The 25,305-nt window shown below is 43.3% G+C and overlaps 3 protein-coding genes across 6 annotated transcripts in view; 1 reads left to right on the forward strand and 2 right to left on the reverse strand.

Annotated features, from left to right (window-relative positions):
• The window catches only part of MIGA2 (mitoguardin 2), a 33,199-nt gene extending 25,398 nt beyond the window's left edge, over positions 1-7,801 (forward strand). For all 4 annotated transcript variants that reach the window (XM_088453458.1, XM_088453459.1, XM_088453456.1 and 1 more), the window contains exons 13-16: positions 410-544; positions 1,659-1,712; positions 2,082-2,198; positions 4,155-7,801. In XM_088453458.1, the coding sequence (XP_088309584.1) occupies positions 410-544; positions 1,659-1,712; positions 2,082-2,198; positions 4,155-4,355 (507 nt within the window). In that variant the 3' untranslated portion in view covers positions 4,356-7,801. The remainder of the gene's footprint in view (positions 1-409; positions 545-1,658; positions 1,713-2,081; positions 2,199-4,154) is intronic.
• A 6,440-nt stretch (positions 7,802-14,241) lies between these two features.
• PIGY (phosphatidylinositol glycan anchor biosynthesis class Y) lies at positions 14,242-14,600 on the reverse strand. The gene has a single exon (XM_088453519.1). It carries the CDS (start codon positions 14,598-14,600, stop codon positions 14,385-14,387), a length of 216 nt encoding a protein of 71 aa, XP_088309645.1. The 3' UTR covers positions 14,242-14,384.
• Positions 14,601-14,634: 34 nt separating this feature from the next.
• Positions 14,635-18,311, reverse strand: PYURF (PIGY upstream open reading frame). Its single transcript, XM_088453518.1, has 2 exons — positions 18,001-18,311; positions 14,635-14,782 (listed from the first exon to the last, which is right to left on the reverse strand). The coding sequence occupies exons 1-2, from the start codon at positions 18,207-18,209 to the stop codon at positions 14,635-14,637; spliced, it is 357 nt and encodes a 118-aa protein (XP_088309644.1). The 5' UTR covers positions 18,210-18,311.
• Between the last annotated feature and the right edge of the window lie 6,994 nt (positions 18,312-25,305).

The raw sequence follows: 25,305 nt of genomic DNA on the forward strand, positions 1-25,305 counted from the left end.
GTATGTATGTATGTATGTAATAAACCATCTTATATGTATGTATTAATGTCAGTGGGAAGTTAGTTTCAGTATTGTTGGGGGTTGTTATTTAAGTGCAGATTGGTTTGTCCTGCAAAGCTTTCAATTGTGCTGTCGCAATTTTCGGAACTTGTTATGTAGAGATCCATGTAGTCTCCAAGGGGAAGAGAGCAATTAAAACATTTGATGACAAGAGCGTTTCTCCCAGGGGGGTATGCTGGTGAACAAAGCCAACACTAAGTACATGTGTATTGTTTAGTTCCTTATCTAATCATAAGGATTATTTACAAGGAGTAATGACCTCTGCCATGTTGGTAACCAGACAAATAATAGAGGTGCAGTGAGGTCACTGTATTCCGGTGCTACATAAATACTGTCCTATTCTGCCCAGGTCGTCTGCATGAACTTCTTTGATATAGCCCTGGATTTTATCCTAATGGATGCCTTCGAGGACCTAGAAAATCCACCGATGTCCGTGATTGCTGTACTGCGTAATCGCTGGCTGTCCGACAGCTTCAAGGAAACTGTAAGCTAAGAGGAGTACTGTAAATGAAATACCATTTAGGTTTTAAGAAAACTGCTGCACAGATAACAGAAAAATAAAGTGTTGTAACCCATAGCAACCGGTCATGTTTTGTCACTTTACTAGTACAGTGCTGTCTTGTCAGATTTGTTTCTCTTACATTAGAAGATGTCATTGCAGATAGGTGTGTCTGTCCTTAAATAATGGTACGTGTTAGCTTATTGTTGGCCCTTTTTGAAGGGTGAAGGGCTGCTCTTGTGGCCACTGACGTGCATCAAGTTGCCTATCATCGGTTTAGATACTTGGCTCCCCTGTGTTGCAGTAACTTTTGTCAGTTGCATGTGTGCCGGTTTCCCATATGTTGTGTAATATAAACTACATACAGCCCATTTATTTCTGGTTATGGGGTCTATTTACTAAGCAGTGTTAAGAGACAGAGTGAAAAGTGATAAGGTGCCAGCCAATCAGCTCCTAACTGTCATTTTTCAAACACAGCCTGTGAGATGGCAGTAAGGAGCTGATTGGCTGGCACCTTATCACTTTTCAATCTGTCTCCTAACACTGCTTAGTAAATAGACCCCTATATTACTCTCGCTGCTCTGTTAGTGAACCATTTCTGTGCCTGCGTAGAAGGAGCTCAACTTATTTATGTTAAAATGGTTGCATAACCAAATGCTGAACGTGGCACTGACTACAGTATTAATCCTAACTGGCATCAACTGTTTCCATATAGGAGGGTGAAGACTGCAGTTTTATTGGCTTCATTTTTGTTGAATGTATAAACAGGTCTATTTACCTAGGAAAATCGTTTGGCAGTTGCTCTGTGCACGTTACCATATTACTGCGAACAGCTACCCTACATGCCACGTCACTCACACCTAATAATAAAGCACAATTATGTTGGCATTATTGTATGCAGTATTTAATGTACATATTAAAACAAAAAAAATTTAAGCTGCCTAAAAAATATCCATAGGTAAGAAACTCCCTATATTGTGTGTTAAGGTGAAAACCTAATTGTTTCTTTTTAATAGGTGTTCATGTTCTAGTTCTTTCCTTTGCCTAGATGTTATGTTATGTTCTTTTCTCCCCTAACGCTAATCCTTATATATTCTAGGCATTAGCAACGGCTTGCTGGTCGGTTTTAAAAGCAAAACGGAGACTGCTCATGGTAAATACTGTTGTTCTCTATTGGAAATTATATGAAAAATGCAACTTCAACAATAGTCAGTCTTCCCTATAAATATTAATTTTAGATGCTGACTGGTATCTTTCATAGGCGGTGAATGGATTAGTGTGTGTGTGTGTGTGATGTATATATGCATACTGTGTGTGTGTTTATGTGTATGTATATAACATATGTATAACTCGAAAACGCCGCATTCTGGATGACTTCAAATAAAAACTTTGGACCCCGCTGTAGTTATTGACGTTACAGAACTATAATTAAAGTTCTTTTATCCGTGTATGTATATATATATATTTATATTGTACTATGTTTGTATTGTTGTTTTGCTGTAAATACATCATACCTTGTCAGGTTCCAGATGGCTTCATATCACATTTCTACTCCGTATCGGAGCACGTCAGCCCTATATTAGCATATGGATTTCTCGGTCCGAAAGAGAATTTATCAGAAATCTGTAATTTTTTCAAGGTAAGATATTTAATTCCTATTTTTCTAAAAAAATAAATAAATATATATATATTCCTATAGTAAAAAAAAAGCGGTGGCTCTATAAACATAACCGCAGGAAGAAGAGCTTCACCCCCACAAAAGTTCCCTCCGGCAAATTGGTTTATGGGAGTAGCTGCTGGTGCCTTCTGTTATTGCTGTCTTGAGACTCCGGTTGTGCCAGGAGCTGACACACTGTTCCCGACATTATCCCCCCTCCCAATCCTTCCTATATGTAGCAGAGCTGCTTAGATGTCCCGAATGCAATTGGCACATATAAGGTCTCTGTTGTTGCTTGTTGAGAGGGGAACAGCATTACACATTTACTTTGGGTGGAGATCTCCTTTTGAAGTCTTACGTTGCAAATTCCAAAAATTGCCATTTATAATACTTTCTAGTAGTATTTTCATTGCCAGTCACCTCAACTGAATCTGTTCACTATCCAACTTCTTATCTTAACTGTGCAACTGAATAATGAAGAGTTATCGCTCCCACCAGAAGGTGTGAGCAGAAATGACTGGGGGTACATTGCGGGTCTGTAATTGCATAGCTCCAGGAGCTTTACCCAGGGGGGAGGACCAGGCGATTCAACCTGCGGCTAATTGAATCTGCCCCAGAAAGTGGCTACATTTAGAACTGATCATTTGACCTCATCACCAAACGTCTGGATCTGTATTTAGTTAGACATGTCCGGCAGTCATGTGCCTTTGGCTTTCAGTCATTGCTGTGCGGGAGAGAGGAACCTTGTAGCTGCCTGGTCGGTATTAGGTAACGTGGAGATGATTGATGATTGGAGCTTGATTAGACAGGAGTATTCAGTTATGAGTATGGAGAAGAGATCACCTAGAAGCTGCCAGTCCAAAACAGGATAGTCACCCGTAAAAGCTACAAATGTGAATGAGGGAGGAGCACAGTGCATAAAGGTGAGGTCACTAGTTCATATACCAATGATGATAATATAGGATAGGTACATGAATTAGAAATTACGGTGTCAGAATATATGACTACTGTTGATAAAAATGTATTATATTAAGACCGTGATAAATAAAGTAAATAAAAAAAATAAAATCTTTGCGGGTATACATGAAGGGTGTGGATTAACAGATACAGTAAAAAGGTTCTCAGTGTCTAGATAGACACCAGGGGCTAAATGCAATAGGATGAGAAGTTAGAAAATGTGAGTTTAGCAGTAACCTCTCGCACTTTTTAAACTTTGCCAATGTAATAGAGTCTGAGAACAGGCACACTCGCCCAATGTAATAGAGTCTGAGAACAGGCACACTCACCCAATGTAATAGAGTCTGAGAACAGGCACACTCGCCCAATGTAATAGAGTCTGAGAACAGGCACACTCGCATGTTTTTAGACTCGGAAAACTCACGATTTAAACTCATCCAGATGTTTTCCCATTTTATAGCTAAAACTAGACCAATGTGAGAGCTTACTGCTAAACTCTCACCCTATTACATTTGGCCCCAGATGTCAGACAGTCAATAGGTCGACTGGGACAAAATGTCGACACACGAAAGGTCTACATGTAAGAAGATCCAAAGGTACAAATTGCCTAACCAACCAAAAAAAAAATCATGTGTCAACCAATTTTTATATTTTTTTTGGTCTACCTTTTGACCCTGTCCACCAGTAGCTCCGGCAGTGACTGGTGAATCCCCCTCGGGGTGAGTCTTCTCGGAGGCGGCAGCCCCCCTCCTCTAAGAGGGTAGGAGCCACCTCTGCACCTGACACCTTATTGCACGTCCTCCTCCCTCAATCACATTTTCCATCATTGCTGGCCATATGTCCTGATCAGTCCAACTCATGTAGCAATTCCTGGCCTAGTTAATTGCCTCGTCACCTGCCCACCTCTCAATGCCTTCGTACAGATAGAAATTAATTGTTGTTCTAATGTAAAATAATGCTTCTGATTGTATTCCCAAACAGTACCAGATAGTGCAGTATTTAAAGGACATGTTTGACCTGGATAAGGTGAGATACACTACAGTCCAATCACTGGCAGAAGACATCCAGCACCTTTCGCGCAGACGGAGTGACATCCTCCTGGGATACCTTGGCGTGGAGACACTGCGTGAGATGAATGGCGATGTCCCTGCTGGAAACAGAGCCCAGGAGCTCCACCTCTAACTGCAGTGATGGAGGTGACCAACCGGATTGTAGAAGCCCAACATTTTCAAGGGCACTTAAACACTGTAATGTACAAACAGCTCGGAGCCCCTTGTACTACGCTGAGGGAATTTATAAAGGCTGCACTGATGTACAGATGAGAGGAAACTTGGGCAGTGAGAGGAGACGGGGAAAAAACTCCTGCTGCTGTTTTTATTATTTTAACTTAACTTATTACTTGCACAATTTTTACGCCTATTACTATCTTTCGCCGGGCACTTAATGGAGAGCACGGATTTTAATTCATTATTTCTATTCTAAATTATGTGCAAAACAACCTTTCTACAAAGGTAAAAGACAAAAGGTTGTAATTTGATTTTTATATTTGTGGTTTTTGTTTATAAATGTTGTTTATTCTGCGGTAGCTGATGTCCCCAAAATGTGAAGACTTTATAGTGAATGCAAAAAAAAAAAAAAAGGTTATTGTGCGGTTATGTATTTATCAGAACAAATGACCCTCTCAGAAACCTATATAGCCTCATGCACTGACTAGTTTTCTAGTCGGTGGTTGTCGGCTATTGTTGAGTATTTACTAACAGAATGATTTATGTTCTTGCACATTTAATCTACGAATCAAAGCTGATTTTATTCTACTTGTGATGGTAGAATCCAAGTGCAGTGTTATCCCTTCTGTCATGGACCTGGCTGTGTACAAGTTTATTTAGTCCAGCAGAGATAGTTTGAAGGTCTTATGTGTTTTGGGAGGTATTGGGTGGTTTATGTGAGGTTTCCTACATGAAGAATGATGATTATCACAGAAGCAAGTAGTTGTGATGGGGTTGGGCATCTGGCTGGTGTGAGAGCAGGGGTTTACCAAGAGAGGAGGAAGTCCATGTGCAGTCTGGTTACAGGACCCCCTCCATACCTAGCGGTGCACTTGCGCTGTACCAGAGTCTAATGCACAGGTCTCTGGGGAAAATGACGCTGGAGGCATTTTGCTGACAACTTTTCTACTGCGCACGTGCAAATTGCCGGGATAATGGCTGCCGCGCCAATTTCCTTGTGACTTTTGCAGCATTGCTGATGCAGGACTCCGGAGAGGTAAGTATTGAAAAAGATGGGTGCACCTATTCTAGAAACTTACCAGCCCCAGTCGAGATCTTCAGCGTTCGGGCTTGTGGCGTCGGTATTTAGTCAGACGGCTTCCCGGCCATCGGCATTTCCTACCCAACCCCACCTTAGGTAGTGGTACTCCAGTCTCAGGAGTAGATTGTGGAGGAAGGCCTCCATTAGATTGGAGTAACAGTGGCCATAAGTTTCATAAAGCTTGTTATGTTGTTGAAGATATTCTTCATTTTATAAGACTTGTAGCAACAGAAGATAATACATTATCAACCTTTCGTTTTTAGTCCCTTTTTATCTCCGTGCGTCATGAAGAGCTATATGTACATAGACATGCTCCCCCGAAGCTCAGCAGGACCATTCCAGCCATGGGGGTGGAACTACATTCAGTTTTTTTTTTTTTTTTTTATTATTTAATGGATTTTTAAATGTCCCAGATTGGGATGACCGCCAGAGTTGAGGAACTACAAGTCCCATCATGCCCATCCAGCAATTATGTCAACTGCAGAATTATAGAAACTACAGTACTACCTAGTATAAAGAAAGCAGTTAATATAAGGTATTATTTTGCTGAATTATCCTTTTTATTATATAGTAACAACATATCCTAAAAATAAATTGTAATATCTGTATTATATCTACTGGCTCAAAAATATGGAGAGGATATATAATTATAATTTGTGATAGAGCAACCAGGAACACTAAGCACTTTAACGCTCATTGTAGTATGCTGCAATGTAACCCATCACAAGTTTCTCTTTACTTACTAAACTGTGCTAGATTGGGGCTGTCCCAGATTACAGGACATTTCGGTTCATAGCAGTAGATTTAACACTGTTGTGCTATGTATGTAAATGTTTTACACACTATTGTGTGTTTTATACAATCACAGGAAGTGACATCAGAGTCAGACACTAGTGGGTGTTTTATACAATCACAGGAAGTGACATCAGAGTCAGACACTAGTGGGTGTGGTCAGGATTCATGTCTACTGTCATGTACCTGTTACTGAGTAATCCTATTATGTATTTGCATTTCCCTTCATTCATAATGGCACTAATCTACAGTCCTTTCTTTGGTTTTGCCATATTAAAATAACCAATAAATGTAAAATAAAAGTTGATTCCAAAAGAAAGGAAAAGAAATGTTTAATTTACATAAAAACATTGTCCCTATAATCAGCAATTTATCTCAAATATCTTCAGTGCCTGAAGAAAATAAATAAAAATATTATATATATATATTTTTACACACACATACATAACTAAGCCTCCCCTATTCAGAGCCAGCAGTAGCTTGATCTAACAACCAGAATGTCACCAAATTTCACACCAACTTGCTCGGTGTTACCCGTTTTACCATTTGTCCAGTTAATTGTTTTAAATGTGTTACACTGTATCAAGTTTCACTTCTCAACTGTTTTATTAAGGTTATCACATTGTGTTGGCGGAATGCATCAACACTAAAAATGTGGTCAAACCCCCTAAAATGCAGTTTTCCATATGCACCAAGCTGACTAATAGAAGCCTGTGGGCTACTTGTCAATAGGATCCCTCCCTGGGTCCCCCGCACCTCATAAACCTGGAAATCCTAGCACCGCAAAGGACAGCTCTTATCAGGAGAGCTGTCCATTGCTAAAATCATCACGTGTACAGTGTTGCTCAATGCCGGTATGCATGCTGTGATTAGTGGGATGCATCACATTCAAAATGCGATGATTCCTTCATGAAGCGCTGAGACCTATTTATCTATATATATATATATATAAAAAAAAATAAAATGTTGCAGCAAAGCCGTAATTAGGGGTATGTGAACCGTGATGTAAGCCCTGGGGGTGCCCAACAGCCAAACTGCAGGGCCGCTTGTAGCACCCAAGGGATACTCTGGACAGCCATCATGTAGCCTGTGGAGCTGCCCGACAGTACTCTACTTTCTAGACTAGAGCCTGTTGCCCCGCCCCCTATGCGTGACATCATGTGTTTAGGGGGTGGGGCAGAATAGAGCCCTGTGTTGCTGGATATCACTGATCATAAGTTGGTGGAATTGAAAAGGTGAAGAAAATATTTTCCTCAAAAGTTAAACCGCTTCCAGGTATAGATTTTTTATATCAAGCATTGCAGGTGTACATTCATCCAGGGCTGTCACTAGGGGTGTGTGACCTATGCCACCACACCATTGTCACCTGTCTCAGGATTCGTACCCAGAGCTGCTCCTCCACGATGTCATGAAGACTCGGGAGTGGGGAGGCAATTGTGGGTCACTACAGTACTCTGCTACAGCTCTGCATTCATCTACAACTAATAGGCTATTAATAAATGATACTCGTATTTAAAAAAAAAAAAAAACGGAACACATTGGCAGGGACCCCACCAGCGTAGTCAATCCGCACCCTATTACATAAACCCCATAATGTGGGAATTATATTGCCGTGGAGGCAAAAAAAAAAAAAACAGGCTGTACATAGAATTTGGTTGTGTTTGGATATTTAAAGCACAGTTCACAATTTATCCTGACTGTATGCATTTTTATTAAGAAGAAAAAAAAAATGTCTACTGAACAAATAAAGAAATATTTTTCAAAACTCACATTGTGATGTAGATGATCTTTCATTTTTTTTTATTTTTTTAAAACATTAATTTTTAGGACATTTTTGCACACATGAAAACGGGGTACAGAAAATACAAAAACATGAGGGAAAATAAATGGGACGGGCTAAGATTTAGGGGGAATCAAACAACAGAAAAAAAATAATAAATAAAATAGACATTGGTATAGTGCATGTACATTCTGGAAAATTAAGACCTGCATACAAATTTTTTTTTTTCAGTAACCTAATCACAATGACTAGACTGAGGGAAATCTAAAATGCCCAGATCAATACATGAGCACGTTTAGGGGAACCTCTCTGGTTTTTTCAATATTCACTCCATCCAAACCACCTCTTGAGGGGAGAGGAGGCTAAAGGAGAGTATTTAAATTCTGCTGTCTCAAAATTTAAATGTCTCCCTCAATTATACCAAGAAGAAGATCGTGAATGTGCTGGTAAACTTATGTCATGGGCCGCAATTGATGTTCAGAATTAATGCACAATATTTATTAAAAAAGCAAATATATAAAAAAAACATGAATCTTCACATATAAAAGAGGGCCTGATTCAGACCTGCTCGCTGCCAAAAGGGGCCGGGTATGCAAATTCCGCGATCGCACTGTGTGGCGTAAGGATACCCTCTATGTCTTAGAGAGCGACGGCAGTGAGCACACACTGGTGTATAAAGACTCCCACTTGTCATCTCCAGGAAGTGTATGAATAATCGGTAATCTCGAGAGCCATCGGAGCTGCATGCAGCCCTTGAGGTAGCCCCTACCCCGAAGCAAACACTGCGATCAGTTCAGGGTAAAATACAACCAAGTGACGTGTCTAATGACGCTACTTTGCTAATTATGCACACCCATAAAACTCTGTTTTGACGCCCAGACACGCCTGCGTTCGCACATCCACTCCCCCATTCACAAGCAGCTTCCCCCGTCGCCACCCACAAACGGCACTGTCACTCAAAGTAGCGTCCAGTCTGTACTACGAGCGCACGATTCCCGGCCACAGTGACTGGTTTGCGTATGCGCAAATGTGCGATCGCCCCTAGCGAGCGCAGTTTAGCCACTGGGACTGAATCAGTCCCAGAGTCTCTCTATAATATCTTAACTGTATACACCGGTTTATATTACTCATTCAAGTAACATTGGATACATTTAAACATAGATACATTGTTATTTTTAACTGTGCCTATAAATGTATCAGTATTGCACTTAGCTTCAGCATTGATAATATCAACGTGAACATCCAGTTGTTGTAATGTCAGTTCTCATATAGTGGAAGGTTAGTTTATAGATGGAAACACTCGCCCAGTGCTCCTGCACTGCTGGGACAGGGAGGGCTCAAAGCTCAATCATAATGGATTTCTCAGTGCTGATTAACAATGACTGTTTAAGTTTCCAGTCAGAAAGTAGTACATACGATGTGTAAAAAACTATATATTTATATTATAATACCATTGTGGGGGGTGGAGGGGGGGGCTTGTACAGAGATTGAACAGAATGCATCTAGGCAAATCGTTTTACTCAGCACCTGTTTAGCATCTTTGGGGATGTTTATGAAAATATAGATTAGGGAATGAAACTAAACATCTAATTGGTCGCTCACAACGCGTTTTCCTTCGCATGAATTTCTATAATCATGAGCCATTATTACATATGAAGACATGTACTGGATAAGTAATGGGGAACCTGTGCAAAGTATGCCTTTTTATATAATGTGGGTTTATTTTTGTGTGTGGTTGCTGGTACAGATGTGTCTAAACACATCTATCCTCCATGCGCTACACAACGCGGGAGCTCCGTGTGCCTCAGGAGGGCCGAGCTTCTTTCGTGCGACTTTTTTCCCTCAGCGATGCGAATAGTTAGCACAGACAGCTTCTGCTGATTGATATGATATGCAACGTGCCCATGTTCTCTGTGCATCTGCGGGTGTATCTGTATGCTGAACACTACGTTACAGTGTTACAGCCACTGACACTGTAAGGGAGCGATTCACATGCAGTTGCACCGGCGGATGTACAAAGAACAAAGCCCTCACCCAATCTTCTCCCATATACATCTCTGATCTCATCTCCCTTCACTCTCCTCTCCGCTCTCTTCGTTCAGCTAATGCACACCGCCTCTCATGCCAGCTGATTACTTCCTCCCACTCCCGCCTCCAAGATTTTGCCCGCACTGCTCCCCACCTCTGGAACTCTCTCCCTCTCCCATCAGACTCTCCAAACGGGCTCTCAAGACCCACTACTTCATCAAAGCCTTCCAGCTCTCATTCTAACTCCCTGCTACATGCTCCTTCCTCCCCATCTGTGTCAAACCTGTTTGTCTTCCCCTACCTTTTAGAATGTAAGCTCTTACGAGCAGGGCCCTCTACCCTCTTGTGCTTCTCCCTACTTTAGTTTCATCTACTTCTTACTCACCACTAGGGCATCTAACACTTGGTTGCTTATCTGGGTGTTATGGTCGCTAATGTAGCTGTATATATTATCCATGTCCTGGTCCTGTATTGTATTGTTCTGTAAGTCGCTTGTCTACAATTTGTTTATGTACTTTGTAAGGCGCTGCGGAACATTTGTGGCGCCATATAAATGATGATAATAATAATAATACCTGTATCAATTGTAAAACCCGTCACAATATGGAGCAGAAAAATCCAGTTAGTTGGAAGAATAGCACACTGACTTAGTTTTGTAGTCCCTCTTTCCTTGCCGTCCTACAACCTGATATAAGCCAGCCGTAAGGCGCAGGGCAGGGGGCGCTGTTTGGACCTGTCAATTTTCCTGTTAATTATCATTCTCACTTGTAGCTTCCTCATCTTTTATCCCCAGCATCTCCTGGCTGCCCCTATCTCTTCCCCTGAGAAAATAGCCCTTTTTCAGGTGCACTATCTTATGTCCCTATTTAAAAAATGGGGGGGGGGCTACCAATGCTCTCTCTGGCACAGGGCACCAAAAAGTCAAGTTACAGCTCTGTGTAAGTGGTTAGGTATGGTACAGTGTATGGATCCGGGGTGACCGGTAACTGTATACTCAGTCTGTTATGCTCCTGGCCGGTCCAGCAGTCTGCTCGTGAGGTGCCAATTGCCGGCTGCTGGGTGCAGCACTATTCAGGATCCGGAGTGAGTAAAAGGTAGTGACTGTCCGGTTCCTAGTTGGTATGCAGCGGACACGCTCTCACGGCCTCACCTGTTAAGCTGCATTACAGGGGCTGTAGACACGGGCCAGCAAACAATGTCGTTGGATTGTAACCTATTGCGTTTGGACTGCATGTTATTCACTGACCAACTAAGGACTGGTAACTACACCTACAATAACCTTTTTTTTTTGTGCACCTTCAGAGCAAGTCCAATTTTTCCTAAAATAATTATATTTAGGCAAAATTGTCAGGACTTGCTTCTGAACCCCAGGATTTGAGATAGAAAATACATGTATGAAGACATCATTTGGAGCGATTACATGACAACTGCCTGCCACAAGCACTGACCTACTTTCAGCTATTGCTTACTAATTTAGCACCAGTTATCTATATAGCACACACATATTATGCAGCGCTGTACAGAAAATATTTTCAAAGTGACATCAGTCCCTGCCCCAGTAGAGCTTACACTCTATATTCCCTACCACATACTTACAGACTAGGGATAATTTACTGTCAGGAGCCAATTGATCAACCAATATATTTTTGGAGTGTGGTAGGAGACCCACACAAGCATGGGGAGAACATACAAACTCCACCCAGATCTCTATGCTGCTTCTCCCTAAATACTCCAAAACTGAAGTGCTCTGCTCAAAGCTGCTTCTGGCTATAGACTAAACCGCAAGGGATTCAACAAGATCTAGAAAACCTGGTCATAAGCATTTATCCTAAGAACTCCAGGGGGTATATTTACTAAAGGTCGATTTCAAATTGATGTTCTGTTTCTTGGGCTAAATCACACAATTACTAATAAAATTAAAAAAAAAGTATTAGTAAATGTGTACAAAACATCGATTTAGATACTTTTGAAAATCATTGAAAACTACCTTTATTATTATCAGTTACTTATATAGCGCAGCGTATTCCATTGCACTTTACAATTGGGGAAGAACAGAGGCACAGTAAGAGGGCCCTGCTCACAAGCTTACAATCTATAGGGAAATAGGCACTGATACACAAGGATAGGTGCTACCTATAGCATAATGGTCCAGCCAGTCGGCAGCGAGTGTTGGTGGGCTATATGATCCAGTCACAGAGGATGTAGAAGGAGAACATATGTAACGTTGGATGTGTGGACTATATTGAGGGGATGTAATTGGGTAGGATAGCTTATGGAGGTTATGGAACTTGATGAGCTATAGACCTTTTGTGAATATACTCCAAGGCCAGGTATTAGGAGTATCCCAATTTAATGACCAAAGTGTCAGTCTGTCCATCTGATGTGACTGCAATCTATCTGAGACATGCAAGAAATGTGTCTGTTACTTTCCCTTGAGGAATGGAAAATTGCAGCTAGGATGCATTTTTTGCATATATTTTGTTATTTTCTATACATTATATTAAGTAGCAAATGTTCTAACACTGATTAATCTGCATGTTTCTACAGTATTCCCTCCCCATATTTATCACTCCGCTTTGTATTGGTTCCGAGCATCCCCCAGAATCCAAATTACATATTTTTACCTACAAAACCCTCAAAACCTCTGACCTGTGCTTCGTCTCTGGTAATCAACTCTCTCCTACAAGACCTCTCCTGTGCTGTATACTTGTCTACTTTACATCCAGTCACTCGTCCGGGGATCTAACCAGACCTTCAGGGAGAATAGGTAAGAATGCTCTCCCACAGCCTTCAAATCTTCAAGCACTCTATGAAGATCAAGCTCACCCTACTGCTATGTACAGTACACTCACAGCTCTACCAATCCCCCACTCACTCTTGTTTCAGCTGTGCTAAATAGACTGGAGGTTGTCTCATAGGAAGGTCCTTCCTTACCGTTTGTACTCAGCAAGGTGTACAAACTCTTTTCTTGGCCTGCCATATTAATAAAATGACTTTGAATGGATGGCCACAAATTTCTCTTCTCACAGCTAGCCTCCCAGTACTTAGGTATTTGTTCTTTGTTTGCTGAGTGAATCCAAATGCCAAGAAACATTACCAGACAGATTCAGGAAGCCACTGTAGCCCCTTCCGGTCACTCTGCAGAATCGATCGCAGCCTATGGAAGTACAAGCAGAATCTCCCCACCATTATAGTCGGAAACAAAAAGTGCAACACGAGCATGGCTGCCCCTATAACCTCAGCGGCCTTCCCTCAGGATGCAGCACAGGACATTTTCTCCTGTTTCGTCACAGTACGGATACCCAGCAATAACCCGGGGGCAAGAGTTCAGCAGGTGGCAGGCTGCATTTGGCAGCCCCTGGTATCCATGTCTACGATTATTTTGCCTCTGTTTGATGTGTCCCCTTTTTTCCCCCCACTGTGTGGTGCCACGCAGACATCTGGAGCTTTACAAATCAACCGTAAAAATGATAATGACTGCAGGCACAAGGGCTCAGGGACTTCTCCAATTTCCAACCTGGTTTTGCCTAGAAAACAAATGCCACTTAAATCTAGCGCAGGAGTGGGGGAACCTTTTTTCCACGAGGGCCATTTTGATATAGAGATAGATGATGAGATATATATATATATCTCATCAGTCGCGGGCCGGTGCAGGCCACGCCCCCTCCATGTGATGTCACACGGGGGTGGGGCCACAATCACCAGTGATTACAGCAATGCCCGGAGCATCCTGAGGATACTCCAGGGAGCTGTAAGGGCAGCGGTGTGACCATCTGAAGCATCTTAAGGACGCCCCAGGCAGCACTGCTGCATAGATTCTGGCTGCAGTCTGCCATTCTAGTCACCCTGCTAGCCAGATGAGGCTAGGAGAAAAAAGGTCCGAGGGCCAGACCAAACGATTCCCCCAGGCCTGAGGTTTCCCATCCCTGATCTAGCGGCTACATCTAAAAATCTCGCTGCTGCCAGCAACTTGCAGGCTATTACATTTGGTGTACATGATGTTATGGTTTGCCAACACATTACGCACCACATTATTAATGATAGACGGGGCAGAATGAAATGATCTTAACCCATCACCTTACTGAAAACGTGCTCCTATATTGACGACGCAAGCGAACGCTGAATACCACGTTGCACCAATATGTTATAAATAACAATACCTTATATTTAAACAGGAGTCTTTATTATAGTCAAATAAAGCAGGTTCAAGAATCCACACTTTTTGCTGTAAAACAGAACCACTATAATAAACTATACTGCATCCTATACTGCACGCTCAAGAAACAAAGTGAAACAACAAATTATTAATTGTGCCTGAAAAGCTTGAGTCCCATCCATGTCCACAGATGAAAAAACACGTAGACCGGCAATGTGATTGGGAGCAGCAGGCTGTAGAAGCACACACTTGCTGTACTGGTACATCCCTGGGGAAAATCCTCGTCCACAGAAGCAGAATAGAAGATGCCAGTCAGGGACAAGAGAGGGACGAGCACAGTCAGTGTGGGGAGGGACAGAAACATGGCTTCAGGATGGACGCACAGTTACTCAACCAGGCTATTCTGATGTATTATCAGCTTCCTTGGGCTTCTGGTCTTTGTGAATCATCCGTGCATCCTGAGGAATCATGTTAGGTATACCATCGACTATAGGATAAGCTATGCCCAACTCGTCGTTAATTAGCTCGCTAGTAGACTCGTCATACCTACAACAAAGGGAAAACAAAATACATGTGTTAAGGTGCGTACACACACACAATGATTTTTCAAACGATTTAACTATAATTAAATCATTATCGTTCAATCGTTTATTAAAATCGTTCAGTTTCAGAGGTAAAACGCACGATAATCGTTCATGCACGTTCACGTTTGTAGTTTATCGTTCATCGTCCATTCTAACTGTCCAACGATTTTCATTATGGTAAGTATGAAAATTTGTTTGTAGTTTGTAAAAATCGTTCATTACATTTGTTAAATGAACGATGTTAGTGAACGATTTTCGTTCATTTTTCCCTTGAAAAAATGAATGAAAATCGTTCACTAAAATCGTTCATTTAACAAATCGAGCTGTGTGTATGCAGCTTTAGAGGTAGTCTAGTGTAAGTATACTGAATTTGTTCTTTTATGGAGCATACACATGGTCAGATGAACGATTTTACCAACGATTTTGCAAACGATTTGAACTACGAACGATTTTTGACTGCATTAAAATGACTGAAATCGTCCAAAACTGACTGCATACACATAAGATGTCAGATATCGTTATCTGACCATCGGTAACGCGCATCGTTCAGACATGTCCGATTTTTTAAATCGTTATCGTTCAGATCTGAAGAAAAATATGACCGTATGTATGCACCATAAGATTTCATATCCTGTAGTCTCAAAATACAAGCCTCAAATCTAAGATGAACTTAAATTCTAACTAGCTCTGGGAAGGAAAAAACATAAAAAGTCCAAGAAGTAAACATATCCCAGGGTATGAGAAGGTTTATTGAAAACTACAGCAATGCAGTCACCTGCACAGCTCATATACACAGTCGAGTCACATTATTATGACCACCTCCTACAATTTACGTCAGCAGCGCGTAGACCATAAAGTACGTCACGTGCCGTGCGCTGGCTTGGTGGGTATATAAGGCGTGCAATAGGCTGCCTGCACACATCACTCGTTGCCGTCATGGGTAAAAGGGGCGATTTATCAGAGTTTCAAAAGGTGATGATTATTGGCTTTCGGCCAAGGGTGGCATATTTCTGAAACAGTGCAGTTTGTAAACTGTTTGCGTGCTGCTGTGGTGAAGCTGTATCGTGACAGGACAAATGGCAACATTGCGAATAACCGCCATGGAAACTGCTGTGCACCAAGTGCCATTGATGTGAATTGTGAACGTCGGCTTCAAAGGTGCATGAGGGCCGATCGACAGGTTACAGTGGATCAGCTCACAGTCAAAATGAACCTGGGGGCCAAGAGTCATGTGTCTAAAATGACAGTTCAGTGAACCTTGCTGCGTATGGGGCTCCGAAGCAAACGGGTGGTCACTGCACCTATGCGAACGAAGTTGCATCGGTGGAAAAGGCTTCAATTTTCACACCTGAATTGGACCTCCACTGGTTGGCAAAAGGTGGTCTTCTCCGATGTGTCACATTTTCTGCTTCGTCGAGCGGATGGACATTGGCGTGTCAGGCGAGGAACATCGATGAACAATCACCCTGCAACCATTGCTGAAAGAACACAAGCTGGTGGTGGCAGCGTTATGGTCTGGGGAATGTTTTCATGGCATCCTCTGGGCCCACTCATCCATGTGGAAGGCACCCACAACAGATTTGGTTATGAATCCATCCTTACAGAGCACGTACACCCATCCATGCCGATTGTCTTCCCTGAGGCGGATGGGATCTTCCAGCAAGACAAGGCGACATGTCACATGGCTAGAAATGTCCGACAGTGGTTGGACGAGCACGATCAAGACTTCCAAGTACTTCCCTGGCCCCCTGGTTCCCTGGACTTGAACCCAATTAAGCATCTGTGGGACCATCGCGATTGCTGTGTTCACTCTATGGATACTCCACCACGCACCCTCCAGCACCTATGGGATGCACTGCAGTCAGCATGGCTCCAGATACCTGTGCCAACCTACCAGCACCTTCTTTAGTCACTCCCAGCCCGTCTAGCTGCTGTCTGTGCCGCACACGACGGTTACTCCGGCTATTAGCTGCTGGTCATAATAATGTGACTCAACTGTGAATTATTACCACTGCAGATTTGTAAGGTGTCACAGCGCCAGATAGTCTAGGAAACAGAGATATGCAAGGTAGATAAAACAAATGTATGATAATATAGTGCAGGTTAGGCTCTGCTCCTAATATAGGAAAATCTCTAAAAAGTTAACCTCTCAATATTCATGTAATACTACTGTTCATGTATATGGTGCCACAAAATGTTTCAGTCTCCCACAGCATGGAATCAGAGCATAGAACATAAAACAGAGATCGAATGAGCAAAAGATAAAACATAGAAGATTCAAATATATATATCTCAAAGCAAGGTATAGAACAGCTTATGCAAGAGGTATGACACAGATGTACGAGGTAAGAGCAGAAAAGGAGACAGAAGGAAAGACAGTCCTGCTCCTGGGAGATAAATAATAAAACGATAAGCATAAAAACAATATTATAATACTCTAAGCCAGGGATGGGGAACCTTTTTTCTGCTGAGGGCCATTTTGATTTATAAAATATTATTCGCGGGGGCCGGTGAAGGCCACGACCCCTCCGTGTGATGTGACACCGGGGCGGGGCCACAATCACTGGTGATTACAGCAATGCCCGGAGCATCCTGGGGATGCTCCGGGGAGATGTAAGGTCAGGGATGTGACTGTCTAAGCTTCCTAAGGATGCTCCAGACGGCATTGCTGCATAGATTCTGGCTGCAGGGTGACATTATAGGCACCCTGCCATTCAGGTGAGGCTATCAGAAAAAAGCTCCAGGGGCCTTATACGGCCCCCGGCCCTGAGGTTCCCCATCCCTGCTCCGATACGCCCAGGAGTGATCAAAGACCAAATCCTAATGATTTACCACAGTCCATTTCCCCACTATAATAATGCAGTTTGCTTAGTCATATATGATTAAAAATCAAATGATCCTTGCAATACAATATAGCACACAGGGGGAGAGGAGGAATGTATCACGTTTTCTAAAGAGTGAATAAGTGGATGAGTTGCCCATAGCAACCAATCAGCTTTTACTTATTATTCTGATAGGTAGAAGCTTAGTGGTTTTGTTTCCATGGGTACCTTCCCCACTCTATGATACATCTCCCCTGTATGTGCTCGTAATGCACTGAAACATGCTTTCCGTTACAGATGCCTGTTTAGGTAATCTATTATATTTAATAGGAATAAATTGTGAACATAGTTATATTACCTCAATGTTCTCCTGGAGAGAGGGCAGACCAGGAAGGGCAACACTGCGGGGTCAAAGTCGCTGCTGCCCCTGGACTCCTGCGCCGGGGATCTGGCGGCTGTGTGTATGCCCCAGCTGCTGGCCGTAGGTGAGGATGGGCGCAAGGCTATAGGCAGCGGGCACCGTACCAGGGATGTATAAATTCCCCTCCACACACTCATAACCAACATAGCCCAGCAGCAGCCGCTACAAGGACAGCAGCACTCTGCCCATAAATCATCCTCTACGGATGAGCCTCACCACTTCCTGTGTACACTATAATTACTCCCTCTGAGACGGGTACAGCGGCCGGGCTCATTAGTTCCTGTGTTCTGCATTTCCTTACACTCTTGTGTGCACTGCTCAGCACAGCTCATAGCAATAGGGCCAGGGCTTACTGTCTAATATTTTCATGTTGTATTTGTGGAGTAAAACGTCCCATATTAAGGGGCATGGACCAACTTGCTGGCAATAAGTTATACCTCTTTTACAACAAAGTGCCGGGTCTGATTTGGGAGCTGGAACACTGGGCCCAATTCAGACCCGGTCGCTAAGCTGCGGACGCACGCTATGCGATTATCACACATTTGCGCATGCGCAAACCAGTCACTGCTTCCGGGAATCGTGCGCTCGTAGTACAGACAGGACGCTATTTTGAGTGACAGATAGCGCCCTTTGTGGGTGGTAACAGGGGAAGGTGCTTGTAAACGGGGGAGTGGTGGTGCGAACACAGGCGTGTCTTGGCGTCAAAACGGCGTCTTATGGGTGTTCCTAATTAGCAGGGAAGCGTCATTGTACACGTCACTTGGGTGTATTTCAGCCTGCAGTGATCGCAGTGCTTGCAGCGGGTAAGGTCTACCTCAAGAGCTGCGTGCAGCTTCGATGGCTCTCGATGGTTCCGATCATTCATAGACTTCCTGGAGATGACGTGTGTTAAGTGAGAAAAGTGGGCATCTTTATACCGGTGTGCGTTCGCTTTGCCGTCGCTAAGACATAAAGGGTGTCCTTATACCAGACAGTGCAATAGCATAATTTGCATATCCGGCCCCTATTAGCTGCGAGAGAGCGCAGCTTAGTGACCTGGTCTGAATGAGCTCCACTGTTCCAATCCGGATCAGACCTGGCACAGAACCCTTTCATATTGCGGCGCCAACCCAGGATATTCCTGAGTCGGCGCCGTTCACACCGGAGCCGGGTCTGCAGTGACCCGGCTCTTCCAGCGTTGCAGTGGCCACCTGGAGATGACGTCATCTCCAAGTGCCACTGAAGCCTGCCAATCGTGACCTGGATCCCTCCGTTTACACTGCAGGGTGGCACGGGAACGACCAGTGGCCAATCCTGCAATATACCCGAGTTGGTTCCCTGGAACCAGGGGGATCCATTTACACCAGTGATTCCCAACCTCGGTCCTCAAGGCACACTAACAGTCCTGGTTTTAGTGATATCCATGCTTAAGCACAGATGGGTAAATCAAAATACCTAAGGTGCTAATTAAGTCACCTGTGCTCAACCATGGCTATTCTTAAAACCTGGACTGTTAGTGTGCCTTGAGGGCTGTGGTTGGGAACCCCTGATTTACACTGACAAAAATCCCGGGTTGATGTGTATCAACCCGGGATTTTTATGTCGGTGTAAAAGGGGTATTATTCGCATGGGAATATTGTAAACCCTTGTCTAACATCAGGCTTTGTCTGCTAAATAAACACCCCACCCCAGATAAGACATTACCAGCAGGGGGGCATTGGAAGTTGCAGCATCAATAGAAGAGCAGTGCAGAAGAGCGGGCCGGGAGGACCGGACAGCGGCGGTCGCGGCAGGTAAGTTGTGTGTTTTGTTTTTGTGTGTGTGTGTAAGGGGTATGGTTACTGACACTGGCACTGCATGGGGGGGTGCTACTGGGGGCACTGTATAGAGGGGGTGGCCACTCCTGGAGGCACAGCATAGGGGGGGACTTCTACTGGGGCAATGCATAGGGGGAACTACTACTGGGGGCAATGCATAGGGGGGACTACTACTGCATACCTCCCAACTGTCCCGTTTTTCTGGGATTGTCCCGCTGTCCCACCCGCGGGCCGCAGTGCCCCGCGGTGGGGTAAAGTTGGTGAGAGCACAAACCGATGCTCTGCATAGCAGAGCAGCGGGTGTGCAGGAGGAGAACAGATGCCGTGCGCATGCGCACGGCATCTGTTCTCATGCGTTTGGACTGCCTGGGGGCTGCCCAGCATCTCGGAGAGTGCTGGGCATGCCCCCAAAGTGACGAAAACAGGGGAAGCTGTGAGGCTCCGCCCTGTTTTCCACAGACTCCGCCTTTTTGTACAAGCCACACCCCCTTTTCAGTCGTGCGCGACCTGTCCCTCCTTGGCATATTAAAATGTTGGGAGGTATGCTACTGGGGCAATGCATAGGGGGGACTACTACTGGGGGCAATACATAGGGGGGACTAATACTGGGGGCACTGCATAGGAGGGACTACTACTGGGGGCAATGTATAGGGGGGACTACTACTGGGGGCACTGTGTAGGGGGGACCCCTTCTGGGGGCACTGTATATGGGGCACTGCATAGGGGGACCACTACTGGGGGCACTGCCTAGGGAGGGCCCAAAGCATATTCTTGCACCTGGGCCCACCACTCTCTAGTTCCGCCACTGGCTCATGGATTGTGTTTTACAAGGGGTTCCATATAAGTGGCCTCGAGAAACCTTATATGAAAATGCATGTAGCCATAGGGATCATTGTGCCTGATAACCAATTCAGCAAATGGAACTGATTATACTATTTGAATGTATACAGTATATCTCTGATTTATTTTTTTTCCACGTATATAATAGATACATAATGGGGGTAAGCTGCAGTCAGGGAGATTGCTAGGCTCTTCAGGGAGTCAGGGAGATTGCTACTATTTTAGGAAGTCTCCCTGACAATCAGGGAGAGTTGGCAAGTATGGTATAATGTACATCCTAAATTCATGTGTCAACCTGACCAAGGTATTTTACTGAGTATTTTATTAAAAAAGCAACAAAAACTGACATCTAGAATTTGTATTGACACATTATTGTGGTTTATCACAATACAGCAAATGGGTTTTAGATACTACAAGTGACATGCTCACAACCATAACTAAAATCATACATGTGACACTCCTGTGGGTATTTTATAGTGTCAGAAAGAAAGTTTATTTTTACTGGCTGGACACAAATACAAGAGCGGCCCAGATACTGCCCACTTGCTGGCTAAACACAAATATATATTTTTTATAATGGCCTAGATATTGCCCACATGCTGGTTGGACACAAACACAAATATATTTTTAATAGCTTGCCGGATACTACACACTTGCTGGCTGGACAAAGATATGTTTATTAGATGCTCAGATACTGCCCAGTTACACAAATATGTTTTTATTGTGGCCCAGATATTGCCCACTTGCTGGATGGACACAAATATTGTATTAGCGGCACAGATACTTCCCATGTGCTGGTTGGACAAATATTTTTCTAAACCAGATACTGCCCACTTGCTGACTGGACAGATATTATAATGGCCCAGATACTGCCCACTGCTAGCTGGACAGACATTTTTAGAGCTCAGATATTGCCCAGTGCCCACTTGCTGAATGGATTAACTAGGGAGTTGCAGATGGCATGACAGAAGTGTGCCTGAAACACACTGACACACGAACGCTGAGACCCTGCCCTTTCTACAGTCTATACCTGACTGTTCTAGCCGGCCAACCGCGTCCTGCCTTTTATACCACAGGACAGATCTGCAGCAGTGACGGGTCTGATGCTGCCCGTCACTGTGTTACGGGAAATAACTCACGCTGACGTTTCTGCAAAAATCAGTGCAACGTCAGCTCAGTGAGACTGTTAAATTGAGAAATGTTATGTTACAGTGCCAGACAGCAGGTAAATTATGCTGAGCTGAGCGCCAAGCGAAATATGCTGGAGAGAATACTGTGCATTCTGCAGCACCATGCAGTACACTCTGGTCTACGCCTAGATGGTCAAGGGTTGAGCAAGATGATGACCCAAAAAATTCCTCGAGCACTACCTTTGAAAAAAAGAACAATATGGTAGGCTCCCCAAATCATGGCATGGCCAGAACAGTCTCCAAACTTAAACCCCAATGTGCTGCTTGAAATTAACTGGACAAAAGAGAGAAAGCAAAGCAACCAACATGTGCAACATAATTGCAAGAATTTATGCAGCAGTTTTGGGATTAACTTCCAGGTGTGTTCGATGGTTATGTCTGCAAAAGGTGGCTCATGTAATGAGTCCAAAAATGTAAATTGATTTGTGTTAAACAAAATAATTTTTTGAAACTCAAATTTTTTTTCTATGCTTTAATTTCAGAGTATATTGAGACCTTAAACTTCTTAAATTTCACCAAAAACTGGAAAATTGGGAGTGTTCTAAAACTTCGGGCTAGTAGTGTATATGAAATGATATGTACAGAAAGAGAAAAGAGTATTCTTATAGCGGGGCACACACTTGTAACAGTGGGACATGTAAAACATAACTTTTATTGTTAAGGTTAAAATTGTGAAGGTTAAAATTGTGAATATAAAAATCAAAGTGATATGAAAAGAGAAAGTGCAAAAAAAAAAAAAAATCAAATAAATAAACTAATACAAAACTAGCCTGCAGACAAAATTATATATACTGTTTGAGAGATTGTGGGTACATCAGAGCATATTGCAAGTTATGTTCTTGTGATGTACTGTCATAATTCTGCTCACACAGATCAATAGGAATTTTAATTATAGTTAGTAAACCAGAGGGGGTCTTGTGTAGTTTCATTAGTATATACATTCAATTATGCTATCCTGTGTGCAGGAAATGCAATTACCTACAGAAGGAGATTGGTTAATATATAGTGTTTGTCTGTGTCTGCATATAGAGTACTTGAAGTTGCTCAACTGTCACCTAAAACAGCAGGGGTATTTAAACAGAGGTCTGACCTAATGGGATGACCTGTTTTTGAAAAAAAAATATATATATTTCTACAACAGCTAGAGGTTTCCAAAATCATAGAATAGTACCTAAAGTCTGTACAATGCTCTGGTGTGATTTGAAAGTCCCTAGAACGTATCATTTGGGAGAAATGAGGTATCTAGCCAATCACACATCCCAGAGCAGTCCTGTTTACAATCCTTCTATAGCTTAAATAATAGAGATTAATGTGAACATACCATATTTAGGAATTGGTATGTAATGAGATCATCTCCAAGCGCCGTCTAATCACTTGACACCAATGGGGTCATCGTGTGTAGGCACCTTTAGTCGACATATTGGTGCAACGCTGTGGCTATATATGAAATATAGTAGCCGCATCTAAGTCGCTATACTAAGTACACGACTAATAGAGAATAAGATCAGAAAGATGCTGCTGAAGGCAGGCTGGCTTGTTAAGGCAATTTACACGTGTTTCGCATCCTCATGCTTTTGTGACTATAATTTATATAAAACTATGGTCAATTTAAACATATAACCCAAGCTGATGCGGCAAAGATAGTACATCGACAACAGGCAAAAAAACGAATCCACACAGCTGCAGAAACTGCGCATAGACTATACATTGATTAAACATTGTTTTAATAATCACCATTGCGTGAAATCTCAATAGAAATTTTTATTATTTTTGTTACACTTCTCAGTTTGATATTAAAATATATATGTGAACTAAGAATAAGCAATGACAACACCTGTTGTAGTTTCTTTGTTTAAACTTTATTTTAAAATATGGAACCTTCTACATGAGTTCTGGGAAAAAAGGTGGTCTAAGATTATTATCGTTTATTTATATGGCGCCACAAGTGTTCCGCAGCGCCTTACAAAGTACATAAAAGTGACTTACAGTGCAATACAATGCAGGACAAGGACATGGATAAAATACATTGATACATTGTTGACCATAACACCCAAATAAGTGACAGACCATAAGCAACCCAGTGTTAGGTGCCCTAGTGGGGAGTAAAGGTGCCTACACACTAGGCAATTTTTTACACGATCCGCTCGATTCCGACGCATCAGAACGAGAGATCGTGTAAAATATGTCCTAATCGTGAGTGTTTACTCACGATCACGATGCGCGTACCCGCTGGTCGTACATCGCATCTTTAGATCTTGCCTGCTGCAGGCAAGATCTGACAATCTCAGTCACGATGAACTGGAATAGTTAGGAGGCACGATAGATCGTTTGTCACATTGGACAGTTTTTAACACCAAATCGTGCCCACGACTGCAGGGGAGCTGCTGGGGAGAGTTCAAGGGCAAATCGGACACGATATCGCATCGTAACCACATCGCCTAGTGTGTAGGCACCTTAAGAAGTAGATGAAAGTAAAGGAAGGAGAAGCACAAGAGGGCCCTGCTCGCAAGAGCTTACATTCTAAAGATGACCCTGTCGATGTTTTGGATCATTGCATATAATAAGGTCTACTTGGAGTACTGGGGGTTGTGACCCAAAATGCTGGGCTTAAAAAAAAGTTTGTGTCTCTTAAAGTGTCCAAATTTCAATGACAGAATGCTGCTTGGAAATAAAAAGTGCACTGGTCAATCCTCAGGTAAATAAAATACCCTGACGTGTTTCTTTGCTAGAAGCGATTTCCTCAGAGAGAAACAGTATATTGAGGAGTGGACCCAAATTAGATGCAATAATTCTGAGACTTCTATCAGTGTCAAAATAAATTAACACACTCGTAAAATCTACTATCGCTGGTACTTGGTCCCAAGAACTCTATGTACTATGGGCCTGATTCAGACCCGCTCGCAAGCGTGTCGATGGTGGCACAGTGCGCACGTGCGAGCCCCGGAGTGAGCGCAAAAAGCACTCGCTCAGTGGCTCACTACAAAAGGGGCGGCTGTCGATGTTGATCGACAGCTCGCCCCGTTTTGTAGGCGTGGCCGAGGGGTGGCTTCACAAACGGAGGTGTTCCCAAGCAAACGCCTGCCGTTTGTGGGCAGCCCCACTGACATCACCAGTGATGTCAGTGAGAGAGCTTCCGGCTCTATTAGAGCCAGGAGCTCTCTGGGGCTTGCGGCCACGAGACCCTACCACAAGGGTCTCGTCGCAAGCCCGATGGTGTTGACCAACGCGACCATCATCCTGGCCGCTCGCAATAGCTGTGGGTGGTCACCCACAGCTATGCGAGCGGCCAGGAGGCCACAAGTAAAATAAAACAGCGCCCGCCCTGATTCACTGCGAGCGCCTCTGAATCAGACCCTATATCCCCCCCGCTCCTCCCCCTTGTGTTGGATCTCTTGCGGTTTGGAGGGCACTCTGTT

The sequence above is a fragment of the Taudactylus pleione genome, unplaced genomic scaffold, assembly GCF_031769625.1.
Source record: "Taudactylus pleione unplaced genomic scaffold, aTauple2 ptg000579l, whole genome shotgun sequence".
NCBI lineage: Eukaryota > Metazoa > Chordata > Amphibia > Anura > Myobatrachidae > Taudactylus > Taudactylus pleione.

What these genes read in the sequence shown, in the direction of transcription:
- PYURF (XM_088453518.1), bottom strand. Translation starts at nt 18,209, where the DNA reads ATGTTGGTTATGAGTGTGTGGAGGGGAATTTATACATCCCTGGTACGG. An exon ending in CTCTCCAGGAGAACATTGAG is followed by an intron (nt 14,783 to 18,000) that starts GTAATATAACTA and finishes CCTTTGTTGTAG; the next exon opens with GTATGACGAGTCTACTAGCG.
- PIGY (XM_088453519.1), bottom strand. Translation starts at nt 14,600, where the DNA reads ATGTTTCTGTCCCTCCCCACACTGACTGTGCTCGTCCCTCTCTTGTCC.